This window comes from Chelmon rostratus, chromosome 14 (genome assembly GCF_017976325.1).
Source record: "Chelmon rostratus isolate fCheRos1 chromosome 14, fCheRos1.pri, whole genome shotgun sequence".
In the NCBI taxonomy this organism is placed as follows: Eukaryota; Metazoa; Chordata; class Actinopteri; order Chaetodontiformes; family Chaetodontidae; genus Chelmon; species Chelmon rostratus.
The window spans coordinates 19,274,175-19,289,568 of record NC_055671.1 but is presented as its reverse complement, the minus strand read 5'-3'; the positions used below and the strand labels follow the sequence as shown (position 1 = coordinate 19,289,568).

At 43.9% G+C, this 15,394-nt stretch overlaps 1 protein-coding gene across 1 annotated transcript in view; it reads right to left on the bottom strand.

Annotated features, from left to right (window-relative positions):
• jade2 (jade family PHD finger 2) overlaps positions 1–15,394 on the bottom strand; it is a 180,979-nt gene that overhangs the window by 68,141 nt on the left and 97,444 nt on the right. Inside the window, exons 6-8 of the mRNA XM_041951897.1 lie at positions 14,701–14,912; positions 11,246–11,413; positions 6,799–6,915 (exon numbers count right to left, since the gene is read on the bottom strand). Coding sequence (XP_041807831.1) covers positions 6,799–6,915; positions 11,246–11,413; positions 14,701–14,912 — 497 coding nt within the window. The remainder of the gene's footprint in view (positions 1–6,798; positions 6,916–11,245; positions 11,414–14,700; positions 14,913–15,394) is intronic.

The window sequence follows — 15,394 nt, the reverse complement described above, 5'->3', positions numbered from 1 at the left end:
AGTCAAATCAGATATGTCACAGGAATCACAGGAGAAGATGCTGAAGATGGTTTATCACACAGAACCAGCTGGACGGTCGTCCATGGAAACAGTTTGGAAAAGGCAGCAATTTCAAAAAATGCTTGGCAGGTGATTGGACAAACCACCTGTCTGTCTAGCACCTTCTATTTTCAACCAATTGAATCAGCGAACCTTATGACGTTGTAGGTAAGTGAAACTCTTGCCAAAGCCAGTTGGAAGAAAAGCAAAAACATGTTTTCTGTGGAGAAAAGCCTTCAGCGTCGTTCTTTGCTCCTCTTTCAATGAAGAAATACTAATTTCTTACCACAGCACTATATTTCTGATAGAACTGATGCTACAGCAGCATCTGTGCTAACCTCTTTAGGAGTCATTGTTGTTTTCAAGCCACCTATGGCTGCCAGTAGTTAATTGTAGGACGCTTATTTGTCCGAATGACTGTGATGAGGCCTGGCAAGATGGATCCTCAGCTGCCTCAGAACAGAAGGTGAAGCAGGGGAGGAGAAGGTCCCACTTGAGTTTAAATTCTGCATCTGGATTTGTTAAAATGACATGTGGACTGGTATTAAACAAACACTTTTCTTTATTTCACTATCTTGGAGCTACTTAACTCATGCTCTCTCTTTGAAACACACATGCACACGCAATTTTTTCTTCAATTTCTCAGGCACTTTGTCACATCTGTCATTCTCGGTCCATTTCTTGTGTTATCAAGGTTCCACCAGAAGTGCAGCAAAGCAGAAAGACAAGCCCAGTCACAACAAACACGGTTCCCCCATTTCTGCTGACATTTTGGTAACTTGGAGTGTGTATGTGTGTGTGTGTGTGTGTGTGTGTGTGTGTGTGTGTGTCTCACAGTGCTATCCATTACAGGTCATGCTAAGAGGCAGCCTCCCACTGAGTCCCTCCAGGCATGGTGTGATATGGTGTGTGTGTGTGAGCCCTTGTGGCTATGTGTTGTTGTCACTGTGGATGCAGGTCTCAGCATTCAGCAGGATGGTGACTCTGTGCTGTTTATGAGCCTGGTGACAAAAACCAGACTGATCCTACTTACTCCACCATCTGGGAATCAACTCTGCGTCTCCCTTCCCTTCCCTGGCTCAACTGCATCAAAAGTTTCATTTTTAAAGCAAATTGCACAATAGCTCTTCTTTTTTAACAGTAAAACCTACTTTACTCTTACAAAAAAGCTTAAGAGACAAACCTCACATTGAAAATTTGAAGGTTTAATCTGATTTAACACATAAAAACAATAAAAGTAGGCAGCACTTACTCATTTTGCTGTGAAAACCTACTTCCTACTAAAGAAATAAAGTCTCTGTCTGGAACATTTCCTTATGTGGTTTATAAGATGTGGTGAAAAAAGCCTAAACTTTAAAGGCTATTTGATCCTCTTTTTGCAGTAATTACCTTGAACTCCAGCTAGCCCCTGCTGCATTTCCCCTCATCACTCCCTGTCACACGGCCAACTACAATACCCTGATTTAAAACTAAAATATAGGTCATCAGTACGCAAGGTAAACCAGTTCATTATCACAACCTGTCACAATCACAGCTACGTGAAATCTGTGTGTGAGGCTGCAACCCGAGTGTTGCTGAGAGGTCTATCTGTATTCTGTTTGCATTTGGTGAGGAACCGCAATGAAACAGTCAAGTTTCCGTTCAGTTATGTTTCTATGCCGCTCTCTTGTTCCTCTTGTTTCACTCAGTATCGTGGTGCATTTGTGTGTTGGGACAATGAACAGAGAGACTTCACAGTAAAACCACAACGTACATAATTTCCAAACATGCATATGACCTAGGGGTTTGTCGGTATGTGTACATCTGTGTCCCGTATTGCCACAGATTTTACAACACAGTACCAGGATAAAAGTTTTAGCATTTTGAAAATAATATGCTTTACTGTGGCTGCAATAAGATGCAGGTAGAGGGGTATGCACACACTCATAGAACTGGAGTTACATCCAGTAACTAATATTGTCCTCACTGTAATGTGGACTGTGTTAACACAAAGACTGCAAGGCTGCAAGAACCAACACAAAAGTCTTCTAATACTCCCACCATTCGAAGAAGTGAAGACTCGGTGGATTAACTTGATGGAAATGTCCCCACATTCTGCTGCTAATGTGGCTAGTAGCATCGACTGTAGACCCACACACTGGAGCTACGTAGGAGTTAAATCACCAGAGTAGCAGGTTACATGTGGGAAATTGTGTATTTACGTTGCTCTTTGTGTTGTCACATAACCAGAGCTAACATTATCTCCACACTTCATACCGCTACAAAAGCACAACTATCACTCTTAGCACGGACTGGACCTCTCCCGCCAGCGAGCTACATTAGATGCACACATTCATGAATATTCTGTGGGCTGGACTGGAGGCTCTGGCGAGAATCAGTGCTTTAAACGAAAACTACACTTTCCACCTTCTAATCCTCCAAACAGTTCATTTAAGTCTTATTTGTCAAAGATGTGTCCAAAAAAATCATTTTTGAGTGTTTTTTTCTCTTTCTGTTGAAGTAAATATTTTTGATGACTCCTCTTGAACTTGAGGGCAGTTACATAAATGTATCCAATAAATTTTGAGCTGGCTGTTTTGACCGTTAGCTAGCGTGGGTAGCGAGCAGAGCAATATCTTAGTAGTAGGTGTGTGTTTGGACTTCAGCTGGGAAAAAACTTTGCTCACATTTCCAACGATATGGTTGAGGTCTAATTAAAAAAATTCACTGTTTTCGTCGTCCTCCTGATCTCCTCACATCATGAGTAAAGGAAGAGGAGATTTTCTATGAGATAAAAAACATCCTCTATCCACCAAATCACTGAGAAAGCAAAGTCAGTGATGGAGGAACAGAAGGCGAGATCCAGTAATGGACTATCTGGCCTGTGTGAGACATCTCTTTAGATCCATCATTTTGTTAAAAAGTGGAGCTACTGTCAAAGGTCCACGCTGAGGAGCCGTTTTACTCTCGTCTTCCCCAAATGTCAGGCCGAGGCCGCTGCAGCTGCCGTCGCTTACGGGGAATCAAAAGGCAAAAGGTTGAACACAGCGAGGAGCCGACTCGATGTGTTGTTTGGTGCGGGCCGAGTCATCGCAGAAAATACTCATCTGGCCTTTTGGATTGCACCTGCTCAGCCGGTTCGTTAATATCACTGCCCACTGCTGACTGAGTGCTTTTAGGTGGATGACAGCATGTTTGTTTGTTGACTGCTGACTGTACAGTTACAGTAGCTTCAACCCTTTGCATGAAGCAACCAGCAAAAAAAGAAGAAGATATCAATCATATTGTGATTTAAACACGTTCTACTTTGCCCTCTGATGTGATGTGGGCCTGTTATTACCTGTTATAAGTCAAACTTTGGAGGTATTTATTCTCGTCTACCAACAGCAGACTTTCCTTCCTGCTCCAGTTTGGTCTTTTTACTTTTCACTTACTTCTTCACTTGTAGTTTGGTGCTTCAGGCCATTCATAAGCGTATTTCTTAAAGGTTTCAAATATCTTTCTGACAAGGCCAAAAACTCCCATATTCTCTGTTAACTCTTCAACACAACACCTGCAGTATTCTGTTCTTTATTTTCTCAGCATTATTTCCAGCATCTCTGAACGTTTAGCGCGTGAAGCACAGAGGCGCCTCAGTCCAAACACATTCAGTTTGTGTCACAACAAACACAACACCAATACTTCCCACACGCATCTGCTCCGCAGTTCCAGATAATTAAGAGGTGGCCGCTGGATGCAGGCTTGTGAGGACAAAAAGTGATTTCAAGGAATTTTCAAACATCTCGTTTGGCAGAATTTAAGAAAGCTGGCAGGCTTCAAGGGGAGACGTTTGTCATAAAAATCTGGGCCCAGCTTTTCATTTCCAACCTTGTCAAATGAAGAAATCCTGATGAAATCACGGATTTTAAGACTTGACAGCCACAGTATATCCGTGCCACTACCCATTACATAGTTTTCCTGAAGATGTGGAGTGTTGATCCCTGGATGCAGAGAGGGCCTGACACCTGGGGAATATCGATGATTTGTGCTGCTATGTTTTATTTATTCATTTTCAAAACCTTTGATTTTGCTCAAATCCACAAACTTCAAGGATTTTCACACCCAGCTGGAATCTAGGCTTACATGGACTACCTCTATTTTCATTTGAAATTTTTTTTCCCCCCTCAGACATTGATTTGTCTGAATTTTAGCCTTTCATGTGCTGTCCCACATGGTGTTGGCCTACACTACCGACAGTGTGGCAACGGTACGATGAGCTAACCCTTTAACTCTCAGAGGAATCAGAAGTCTTCAATCTAACGACTGAACTCTTTAACATCAAGTTTATTTCCTCTTTTTTTGGTGATTACTAATGTATTGTTACCCTGTTGCAGCGTCTCACTGAATCTATATGTTGTTTACACTTTGTGAAATATTTAACCCTAGAAATCCCTTGTTTTCAAGGCGCACCATCCCATCAAATGGAAATATTCTAGATGTTTTGTGCTTCACTGCTTTCCCCCTGAATTCAGCCTGACTTATTTAGTGGTTTTGGAAACTTTCATATTTTCAGTAGATCTCAAACTGCATGTTTGAACAACATTTGGCTGCACAGCATCAGCTTGTAGCCTAAAAACTGAACCACCAGCAGGCCACAGCCTGTCAAAAGGCTGACTTGATTCATTTTCAATGCATTTTCCAACTTATCTCAGCTACAGGATTGTTTGTTCCCAGCTGTACCTACAGCATGGCTGTGGGTATTCAAGTCTAAAGGGCTGCCATGTTGCTCTGAAATCAGCGAAGAAGAAAGAAGAGTATGAAGCGAAAGTAGTTTCTTAATTAGCTGAGTGTGTCACCTTATTACTGAAGACGGTTGTTCACAGGCCGACTCTCTATGAGCTTGAACAAATGCAGTAGAGGCTTGACTGGTTGACCTTTCTGGCGCACCTTCCTTTAATAAAGCACTAATTAAGAGTCTCATAACAACTGGAGAACTACGGCAAGTCGTTAAATACAAATATTTGGCTCTGAACACTCATGAAAAGAAACACGGCAAGGCTCATGACATGAATGAACGCTTGTTATCACCAAATCACCAAAGGATGAAATGACGAAAGACAAAGAAGAAGACACACTACCAAGAGCTGTCTCGATGACAACAACTAGCGGTAACACACATAGCGTAAGCTGTCTGCTACAGATGCATCATAGTGGTTAAGATAATGCTCTTTAGCTGCTTCAAATGTGATCAAAATGCTCAAATCTAGTGTGCTCAAAAACTGCTGGAGGTCCAAATGACAGCACACAAGTCAAGAATGAAGAAAAAAAGTGAAAATCAAGACTGAGAATATATTTTCTATTGTCTCTCAGACTCTCCTGTGCCTAAACCTTTCAAGACAGAAGACTGGTTTGTTATTTCATTCACCTTTTCCTGCATTAAAGCCTACAGTGGACCCCTGCTGCTCATGTGGTGTGCAGCACTGCATCTCCAGCTGATCAGTTTGCACAGGAGCCTGCCTCCAGCGAGGGAGACACGAGAGAGGGACTCTCCCTGCGAGAGGACCGGCTCAAGGACTGGCTGTTAAATCTACAGCATCGATACTGTGACGGCGAACGCCCTCGCCGCGGCGTGTCCACGCCTTCGGATACATCCAGCACACGTGTCTGTACGCACACGCGGGTGGAGCGCCGGGCTTTCCGATTCACCTCGAGGGCGCTTTTAACGCTGAATGGTCTGCAGGCTAATAGCTGCAAAGTGGGTTAGTGTTAGCGTGTCAGCGGGGGTTTTGTTTGCGTGCTCAGCAGCATGTTAAAGCGATGCCGGGTTCAAACGGATCCACCCGTGCCCAGCGGGAGGCTAAGAACTACGATGATCTGTGTTGTTGAGAGACGCTTTAAGTGAGAGTGTGTGCTGACTTTATACTTCACAACAATTCTGCAAGAGCTTTGTGTGTGCATATAAAGGTATAGTCGCTTATGTGGGTGTGCCTTTAAGGCTTTAAGTCCCATCTACATAAATGTAAAGATGAGTGGGTTTGAACTTTGATGCCACATCAAAAATTAAACCTTAATACTGAATCTTGCACACAATTTAACCTTTCCACAGATTTCCTCAAGCTTATTTGCATTCCAACACGACCTCCAGATGATGTACAGTATGCATGCAGATGTCACGGGGATGGGAATATTAAAAAGACACAGAAGAAGAAGAAAAAGGAGGAAGAGGAGATGCATCCGAGCACATTATTACACTTTGTCACAATGTGACAATATCACAGTTTTGGACAATTCTTTTTAAACTCTTAAAATTATAATCCAACAAGCACAAACGATGATATCAGCTTCTTCGGGTTAGAGTGCTGCAGGGATGACGTACTTTTGCAGGTCAACCTGACGTTAGCATCTCCCTGGTTCCCTTGACAAGAAGCCAATGAGATCTTTCCAATTTGCATTATTGCAGAAACTGAGCAAAAGTGAACAAAAGTTTAGGAGATTTTACCGGTTTTCTTCAGCAAGTTAATCTAAAATGCTGTTTTCACTGATGCATTTTATGTCTTTGAATAAAAACATTAAAATCTCTTAAGCTTGTGTTAATCACAGACCTCATTTTGGACAGCTAACGAAAAACCTATTCAGTAAACGACTTCGCGACGAGGGAAGCGGACGTGCAACAACGCTAACTCATTTCCAGCAGCACTTAATTATTAAAGTAGTGGTTAGGTGTTTAATTAGTGTTCCGTTACGGTTTGGGCAGTGAGTAAAAAAAGAAAAACATTTTTTCTGCGTGTTTATGTGACGCACCTGTATGCAGGTTCCTGTGTGCTCTCGACACAGGCTGCAGGACAGAGCCCAGCGGCTGGCGGGGATGTGGGACACCTTGGTAATGGGCTCCATCTTCTCCGGACAGCCTATACTCACCTACAGGTAGAAATGCAGACAGTGGATCAGAAACAAAGCAAAACTTGATAAACAATCAACACTGTGTGGAGATTTCAGGATCTGAAACCACCGAAACAAACTATTCTTCTTCTTCTCGACAAAACATAAATGAGCATTATAACAATTGTGACAATTATCCCAGTTTCATATTTAGATTTTTTCGCACTGATATCATTAGTTGATTAACTGACTTAAGATCATCGAGCTGGAGATGATGCTTCACCCTTCTTTTTATTTAGCACTAAAATCTCTGAATATTTCCACCAAACCTTCCACTCAATGAAAATAATCATCTTATTGTGGCTTGAATGATCAATTCTTCAGTGTCTTCCAATTTCAAAGCCAAGAACTTGAATGAGAAAGTCTGTCTTTGGACCCAGAGCGGGGACACCTGTGCTCCTTGGAAAAAAGAAGCATTACTGTACAGCCCAGAATGACTCACTCTCTCTGAGCGGCCCATTCAGAACGGCTTTGGCCCCAAAAGCTCGCTCCACCAAACACAACCAAAATGTCATTGACCTGTGCCAAGCAGCCATGCAGAATAGAGTGGAGAGCACTCATCACCAAAGTGCCATTTCTTCCTTCCTTCCTCCGCTGCTTCTTTCTCTCCAAAAAAAAAAAAATACAAAAAACACCTCTTCATATTAACTCATTCTCATATTTGCGGCGTGGCCCTCCTTCCTTGTCCTTCACGCTCCCATTAACAAGCTGAGGACTGATTTCCGCAGGTCGTGCCCCCCCTTCCCGCCACCTTCATTCACTCGTCCTTCTATCCGATTTTCTTTTCCTCCGCTCATCTGCTCGTCCCCAGAACAAGCTCGCGGCCTCAGCTCTTTCTTTCATTATTGATGCCTTTTGTACAGCACACTCAATCGGAGTAGGGGTCAATTTTCACTCCATTGAGGATGTCAATAGAAAGTGCAATTCAGATGACGATGCCACAGCTGTCGCCGTCGATGTTCGCTTCTTTTGTGGAGTTGATGTGCGAACCGATCGATGGCAAACGGATTTCCAGTTTTTTGAATGCTGTAGTTAATTGATTGGATTGTACTCGACTCTGATGCCCACACACACACACACACACACACACACACACACACACACACACACACACACACACACACACACACACTCAGAGAGGTTATGCTTTACACAATTCCTCCACCTTCCCCTCTTCTGTTGGTTTGTCAATACTCAAAAGGCTGAAAAGTCAGGGCTTTAGCTTTCTGTGTGCATGTGTGTGTGTGTGTGTGTGTGTGCACGTGTGTGTGTGTGCAGGCCTTTAGCATGCTCATTTCCTGATGAGCACATTCTAGCCCCAATTACTTCACATTTCAAAGCTGGCACATAAAAAACCGACAACATTTGAAATCACTTCAGTGGAAATGGGTAGAAATCACAGTGTTAAATGAAAAGGCATTTTAAAAGAGGGGCTCCACGTCTTTCTCTCTCTCTCTGTGTGCATGCGTGTATTACTCACACTGTGAGGCTCACACTCCTTACTGGGACATGTCCTCATAATGTAAATCATAAAAATTTAGGGTGAAGACTTGGGTTAAGGTAAGGAATGAATGTATGTGATGTCCCCAAAAGGGCTGGAAAGATGACTGTGTGTGTGTGTGTGTGTGTGTGTGTGTGTGTGTGTGTGTGTGTGTGTGTGTGGTGAAAAGGCGTTTAAAGAGAGACCTCTCTCGGGGTTGAAGGCAGAGGGCAGAAGGCAGCTACACACACAGCACTGCAGGGGGGCTGTATCGTTTGAAGGCTTGGTGGTGTCGGCTCATGCGCAGCAACACAAACACAAACACACACACATGCACGCACAAACAAACGCACACGTACACAAACATCCATCGAATACTACATCCATCGAATGACACGCTCAACACACGGAGCCTCTTTTCTGGAAATTTCCACAGCCATGGCATTCAGTCGAAATGCACTCGCCAGTGTTGCGATGTGCGTGTTTGTTTGCGTAGATGTCTGCTATTAACAGCTCTTTAGCTCATGCAAGCACACACGTCTGTCTTTGCAAGGACACGCACGCAAACTCGCAAACGCACACACGGCGCAGACATGCAAATTATCTTTTTTTCCTCCTCCACGGTAGGAAGAGAAAACAAAAGCGAACGGAGCAACGAAAACAATTAGCCCAATCAAGGGTGACAGAAGGCAATTCGAAGTAAAAGGTTTGAGCTGCCAAAAGCTACTCTATTACTGAGAAATCTGCTGGTGGAGTGTGTTGTTGAATAGGCTGAAGACACATGACTGACTCTCTTAACAGTTTAAAGGTGCGCGCAAGGCGTGAAGCATCATCCGGCCCTGAACCTCTGAAATTAGCGGCTGCTTCGTGTCCATTTTGAGCTTTCAGATGTGAGACGTTTCCTAAAGGTGTCATCAAGGCACGCTGCGTCGAAATGAGCGGCTGCACCGGATACGCGCCTGACAAAGAGGTTCCCGATGAATCAGTTTACATTATATGCAGGCTGTTCAGAGAGAGGTCTTGACTGAAGAAGCTAGTATTTTAAGCATTTACTGTAAGCAAGGAAACCCAGGTGGTGGGGAAAAAAAAGACAGGTGTGAGCGGTGTGCAAAATCTAGGCCACATTTCCCAGAAACCGCTGCTGTTTCGGATTTTTCCCAAGTACACTCACACGCCATATGTACATTTAAAGAGTAATGGGTTGCTGCAATCAGCCCTGTGAAGCTGCACCATCAGTGAGGGAGTACACGGTCAAAATTCACAGTCCTCCTCGTGTGCAAGAATGTGTTCAGAAGTTCAGCTGAAGCTAATATGAGGCTTGAACAGTCAGGGTTCACAAAATCAAGCATTTTCCAACACTGCACTCCTCCTTGTTGAGCTGCAGCACTTGAACTTTCAAGTAGCGGGTTTGTTGCTGGGACAAGATAATGGAAATAACCCGACACACGGCTGTCAGCATAAAGACGCCCCACCTCATATTAGCTTTGACGGAACTTTGGATTGCATTTCTGCGCAGAGCCGGGACTGATTTTGTTCCCTATTTCTTGTGGTCTCTTCACAAAGCTATTACTTCCCAGCCAATACAGAGAGGAGGGATGATTACAGAGATCCATTACTCCTTTAGCATACATACAGCATGCGAGTGCTGTACTGAAATCGAAATCTGCGGCAAATTGGAAACTGCAGCATAGAGTCATGTGGGGAATCGTCTCTGCAGTGGGTAAAATTCAATGGGGTAATTATTTATTGTCCCATAAATGTGAGCTTTAGATCAGTGAAAATAGAATCTCTTGATACAATAAAGTTGAACCTTTTTTTGTTTAAATTTCAAATCAATCAATCAATCGCTGCTTTTCACTTCACTTTAATGGCCGTGCAACCACCTCTGTTGCCTTTATGTTTGTCATGACATGGAAGAAACACTTCAAAGGTTGGTCACAAGTAACTTCTTTGAAAATTCAACATGTACGGACCAATATAATAAACAATAACTAAACTGTTGAGATGAACAACTGAATGAATACATGCAGGAAGCACAACACAGTTTCCTTGTATGTATGTTTACATGCAGCCATTGACAAATCTTCCACTGCAGTCATCTGCAGCACTGCTGTATTTCTGCTCCACCTTTAACAGAAGGGGTTTTCTGTCGCTCATTAGCCTGAATGGTGTTTTACAGCACGTTTGTGTCAGCGTACCTGAGAGAGAGCACGGTACAGTACGACTGAACGCTGTCAGAGATGGACGCAGTGCTGTTTTTGGGGAGGATGAATAAAGCCCAAGTGAAGTTCAGTCAAAACAAGCGTCGCAGTCAAAATAAGTGCCTCGCAGGTCTTCGTCAAAGCATGTCGAACACAGCGCAGTCTTTCTTTCACGGTGTGGACACCTTGTCCAGGAGCGCCTTGTTTACATACCTTTCACACCACACGCACGCAGTAGAGCACCGGAGGTTTGTCGCCTCTTCGTGTTTATGTACAGTAGCTGCCGGCTCCTCCGAGCTAATGTGGGATAGATGGATTTTCACACTCACTCTGACAATGACGACAGCTGTATGCACTCATGCAACGACCGCTCACTCTCTAGAGTCGCTCTGCGCCAGCGCTCACAGGTAAGAGAGGAAGCAGGGATTCCAGTTCCTCCATTAAAGGTGACATTAAGTGCAGCCATAAGATGTCCAGAATGTGACGGGGATCAGGAACACAAACACCAAGTGTACCGGCTGAACGATGCCACAGAGGCTGACGGTGTGAATGACAAAAACGGAAATGACACCAGACTGCATGTGATATTTTGGCCATGTTGGCCGCCGTGTCTCTCCTCGGGTCTCACCTCAGGGATCCATAAGGCACAGCTGACGTGGACCCACTTGGTTCCACTGCGGGTGGGCTTGAGGGCCCCCCCTCTCTTAGGGCAGAGCAGACATTTGGGCTGGACGCCCAGAGCGCAGGTCCGACACAGCCAGTTCCCCTGGGGCACCTTCAGGATCCCGTAACACGCCTGCGACAGGGACGAAAAGGAAGAAACGTTGTTAAATTTCTGTCTTTAAAGGAACAGTTTGAGATTTCGGCTCTTTTCAGCAACAAACTGAAGCTGTTTGGGTTTAAAATGGATGAACAAACAAGATATAACGTGTTGATTGTGAGCTTTAGAGGACAGAGCCAGGTTAATCATTCACCCCTGCTTCAAGTCCATATGCTAAGCTAACAGGCTGCTAGCTGTAACTTCATACATACACTCAATAATAGGATGGAAAGTTTTTATGGCAAATAAAGTGAAACATTGAAAAATACAGGAGGTTTTGCATGCCGAGGCCAGTCACAGCTCTCAGTTCAGCAGTTTAAACACAAACAACAATAAACAATCTATGACACCATCATTTTTCCATTCATTCTATGTTAAAAGTGATATCATCGCAAAACGACTGCAATGAAGCTCCAGCACCTGATATGTGACAGTCGGCCTCTGTGCCATGCATTCAAAAGCCACGCCATCAGGAAACGAAACCCACAAGATGCACAGTGAACACACACGGCCGCTGTGAAAATGTGAATCTGGAGGCTAGATTTTTCCACCAGCCCCCGCTGGCAACTTTTACCAAGCTGCCTGCAACGTAGGAAAATTCGGTGTGCTAATAATTTTTTGTAATACACACATATTCTGCCAATTCCATGCACAGCGTTGCACACTGCTGAAACTTATAAAAAACACATGATGGTACCATTTGATTAAACATATTTATTATTTTGAGAGATGTTTTTCATTTTTTAACAACTTCAATAAAGAAGAAAGAGCGGGGCCAGACTGGAGGAGAGAGAGAACAATGATTTACAACAGGATTCCAACCCAGACATGATTTTAACGAGCTACGCCACAAGGCCACCCCATCGTCCTGTTTTTATGTCGGAATCATTTCTTTTTTGGAAGCGCCATACTTTCCGCGGTCGCAGCTTCTGAACCCAAAAAACTAAGAAAGTAATTACAGTCTGCTGCTTATTTCTTCTGCCATATAAAATTAGCAAATTCACAAATTTCAAAGTGACACATGGCAGCACTCCTCTTCTCTCCCTTTTATCTCGTCTCGCAGCTCTTTAGAGGTTATGCTCACTGCTGCTGCAATGAAGCACACACACACACATGCAAAAACACTCAAACAATTCCTCCCATTATTACCGTCCCACCCAAAACTTTACTTTCAACTGGAATTACATCAGCTTAGGGAAACGAGACATTTTCATACTGCCACTTGGTGTTGTTTTAAAAACGCAGCAGGTTATTGTGCAGTCAGTGCTCCACCCGTTTCCCCTTCCGTTAACACATTTTTCATGCCAACACAATACCATGCTGACTTATATCCAATAAGATTCAGTCCCGAGGGTCAGAAACGGAGAAAGATTTTACTGTCAGATATGATTTACTCCTGAAGTGCCTCTGCTGTGGGAGTGAGTCATTCTTAACGCCTCTTTCTCCTCCATTATTGTAACTTCTACGTCAGATCTGTCCAATTTAATGTCTAACGAGTTAAGTCAAACTATCGCTTCAGTTGAGGCCTGAATGAAAAGCAAAAAGCTCCTAAAGATGATTTCAGGAAACACTGCTGCAGCAAGTCCCTCTCACTCGAATACTCAACCAGTTAGGAGGTAAAAAGACGGCAAAGTGAGAGAAAACACAAACTTCACACTGACAGCAGCAAATAAAACCAGTCATCACCGGCTCCATCTTCATTAAAAGCAATTAAAGCGCTTTATTGATCAAAGGATTTTATTGATCACACAAAGCAGTTGAGTAAGCAGGGCCTGTTTTTGTACTCCTGAAGGCTAGAAGGAGAACAGTCAGACTCTATAAAAGCAATAATATCACTTAATGCTGCCCGCGAGCATTTTCCTTCACTGCTTGTTACATTTTGCTTCCACGACACCTCCATGTCTGGCAGTTCTTCTTCTCCCAAACAAAAAACCGGGGAAACACCAACGCTGTGGGACGGCGAATACAAACGGCGTTTGGACGAACTGGTCCCGACGTTGTTTGCATCTTGTGCACTTTGAATGGAGACACTCCACAGGTGTTCATGTCACCTGTCCCGTGCACTTCGGTCTGAACAGTAACAGCCACAGCAGATCATCTGCTCCCATCTCGCAGGTAAACCCAGCATGCAAAATCTGATTTGTGATCAGCATATTTGACTTGGTGCAGGCTTTTTCTGTTAAATGATGATTGCTATTTATTCTTCTGTATTAAACATACATATTTACATTTACATATTTCACTTTGTTTATTATTTCTGGTTGTTGTGGTATATTGTTGCACAGTGAACATATTTTTACGTATCCTCTAAAATATTAATTTCCTTTCTCTGTATTATTGCTGTTGTACAAAGGGAGAAACTGCAACTCATCCAATTTCGCCTCAGGGATCAATATAGTCAAGAATCAAGTCCTCTGATCCTGATTCTTTCTGGGCTTGGGGACAGCAGTTAGGAATGCGCTGGCTTGTGCGGAGCAACCCGGGTTCGGTGTCTCGCCCAAGCACGCTTCCACATGTAGACAGGTGGAGGTGGGGACTGAACTGCTTACCTATCAGCAGATTATCTGCTCCACCTCCAGAGCTGCAGCAGCTTCTTGCTTTATTGAATTAGAAATTTTTGGATTAATGAGCTTCACATCATGCATGAGGGACCGGGACCTCCTTCTTTTTCTAAATAATTCCACTTTTATTTTACGTGCAGAAGAAATTCAGCTAAATCCAACAATCAACTCTTGATTAATAACTTAATACATTAAATGAAAGAGAGTGTTTGGCGGCAGGTGTCACAGGAAGCAGCTGGTTTGTTTTTTTTTTTTTTTACCCCACGTCGTGAGTGAAATATCAGGTGATAGACCCTCACGAGATCTGGTCTGCAGTTGGAGGCAACGGTTTCCACGCAGTCACAACAGCAGGTACGCAGAGGCAGTCTGACGACACCGAAGGTGTGCTGGTGCCGACGGGGCCGTCAGACAAATTAACACTGTGTCAGCGTGTAACAAACACAGCCCCAAGCTTCGGGTTGTCGCAGGCAGCGTTTGTGAAATTGCTGCCGTACGTACGATAAATGAAGTGAGAGGGAGAGAAAGATGAGTGTCGTACAGCTCTGAGGAAAACAGCAAAACCTTGTTTCTGAGCAATCTTGATTTTGTATTTTACATTCACGCTTTCAGCCCTTTCTTATTGCTTGAAGCCAAAATGATGTTTAAAACGACACAAGCACACACTCACAGACAGATAAGCCACTCCATCCCCTGACTCCTGACCTGATGGACGCAGACGTTGCACTTGTCGCAGAACACCATCTCGTTGCCGTCCTCTCCCTCTGGCGAGCGGCAGACGTCGCACACCACGTCCTCGTCGTACTCGATGCCCAGGCCTTCCTCCGTCTCGATGGCCTGCCGCATCTTCTCCTCGCACACGCTCTCCAGCTCGACCAGAACACACTCCATCGTCAGCTCGTCCAGCTCTGGCAGTGCTGGCGGGGAGAAGACAGGAAGCAAAGCTTGATTAGTTTTCTTTTATCCTCTCAAACTGGAAACCAGTCATGCTGTGGTAAGGCAGGGAAGACTGAGAAGAAGGATGGAGACGGAGGGGTGATCAGGAGGGTGTTTTACGCTTTTTTGATGCTTAACACCATGTTTTTGAGAGAAAGGTGTCTCGCAGATCTTCTCCACTGAAAATTAAAAAGTGTTGGAAGCAGAGACGTGACCGCCGGTAGGAGGGATGAATATTTGAGAAAATACAGATCCCGCTAAGAGCAATTAAAACTAAGAGTGCAGTAGCAGGGTCAACGAGTCTTGTTATCGACCAGGCCCGCAGTAATGGGAAGCGGCTCGTTGGAAACTCAAAATGAGTAAGCCAATTTACCAAATTCCAGTTATTTTTGGCCAGAACATTGTCTCACACCTTAATTGGAAATGCACACAGCTTTCCTGTGCGATTACACCTCACACAGGT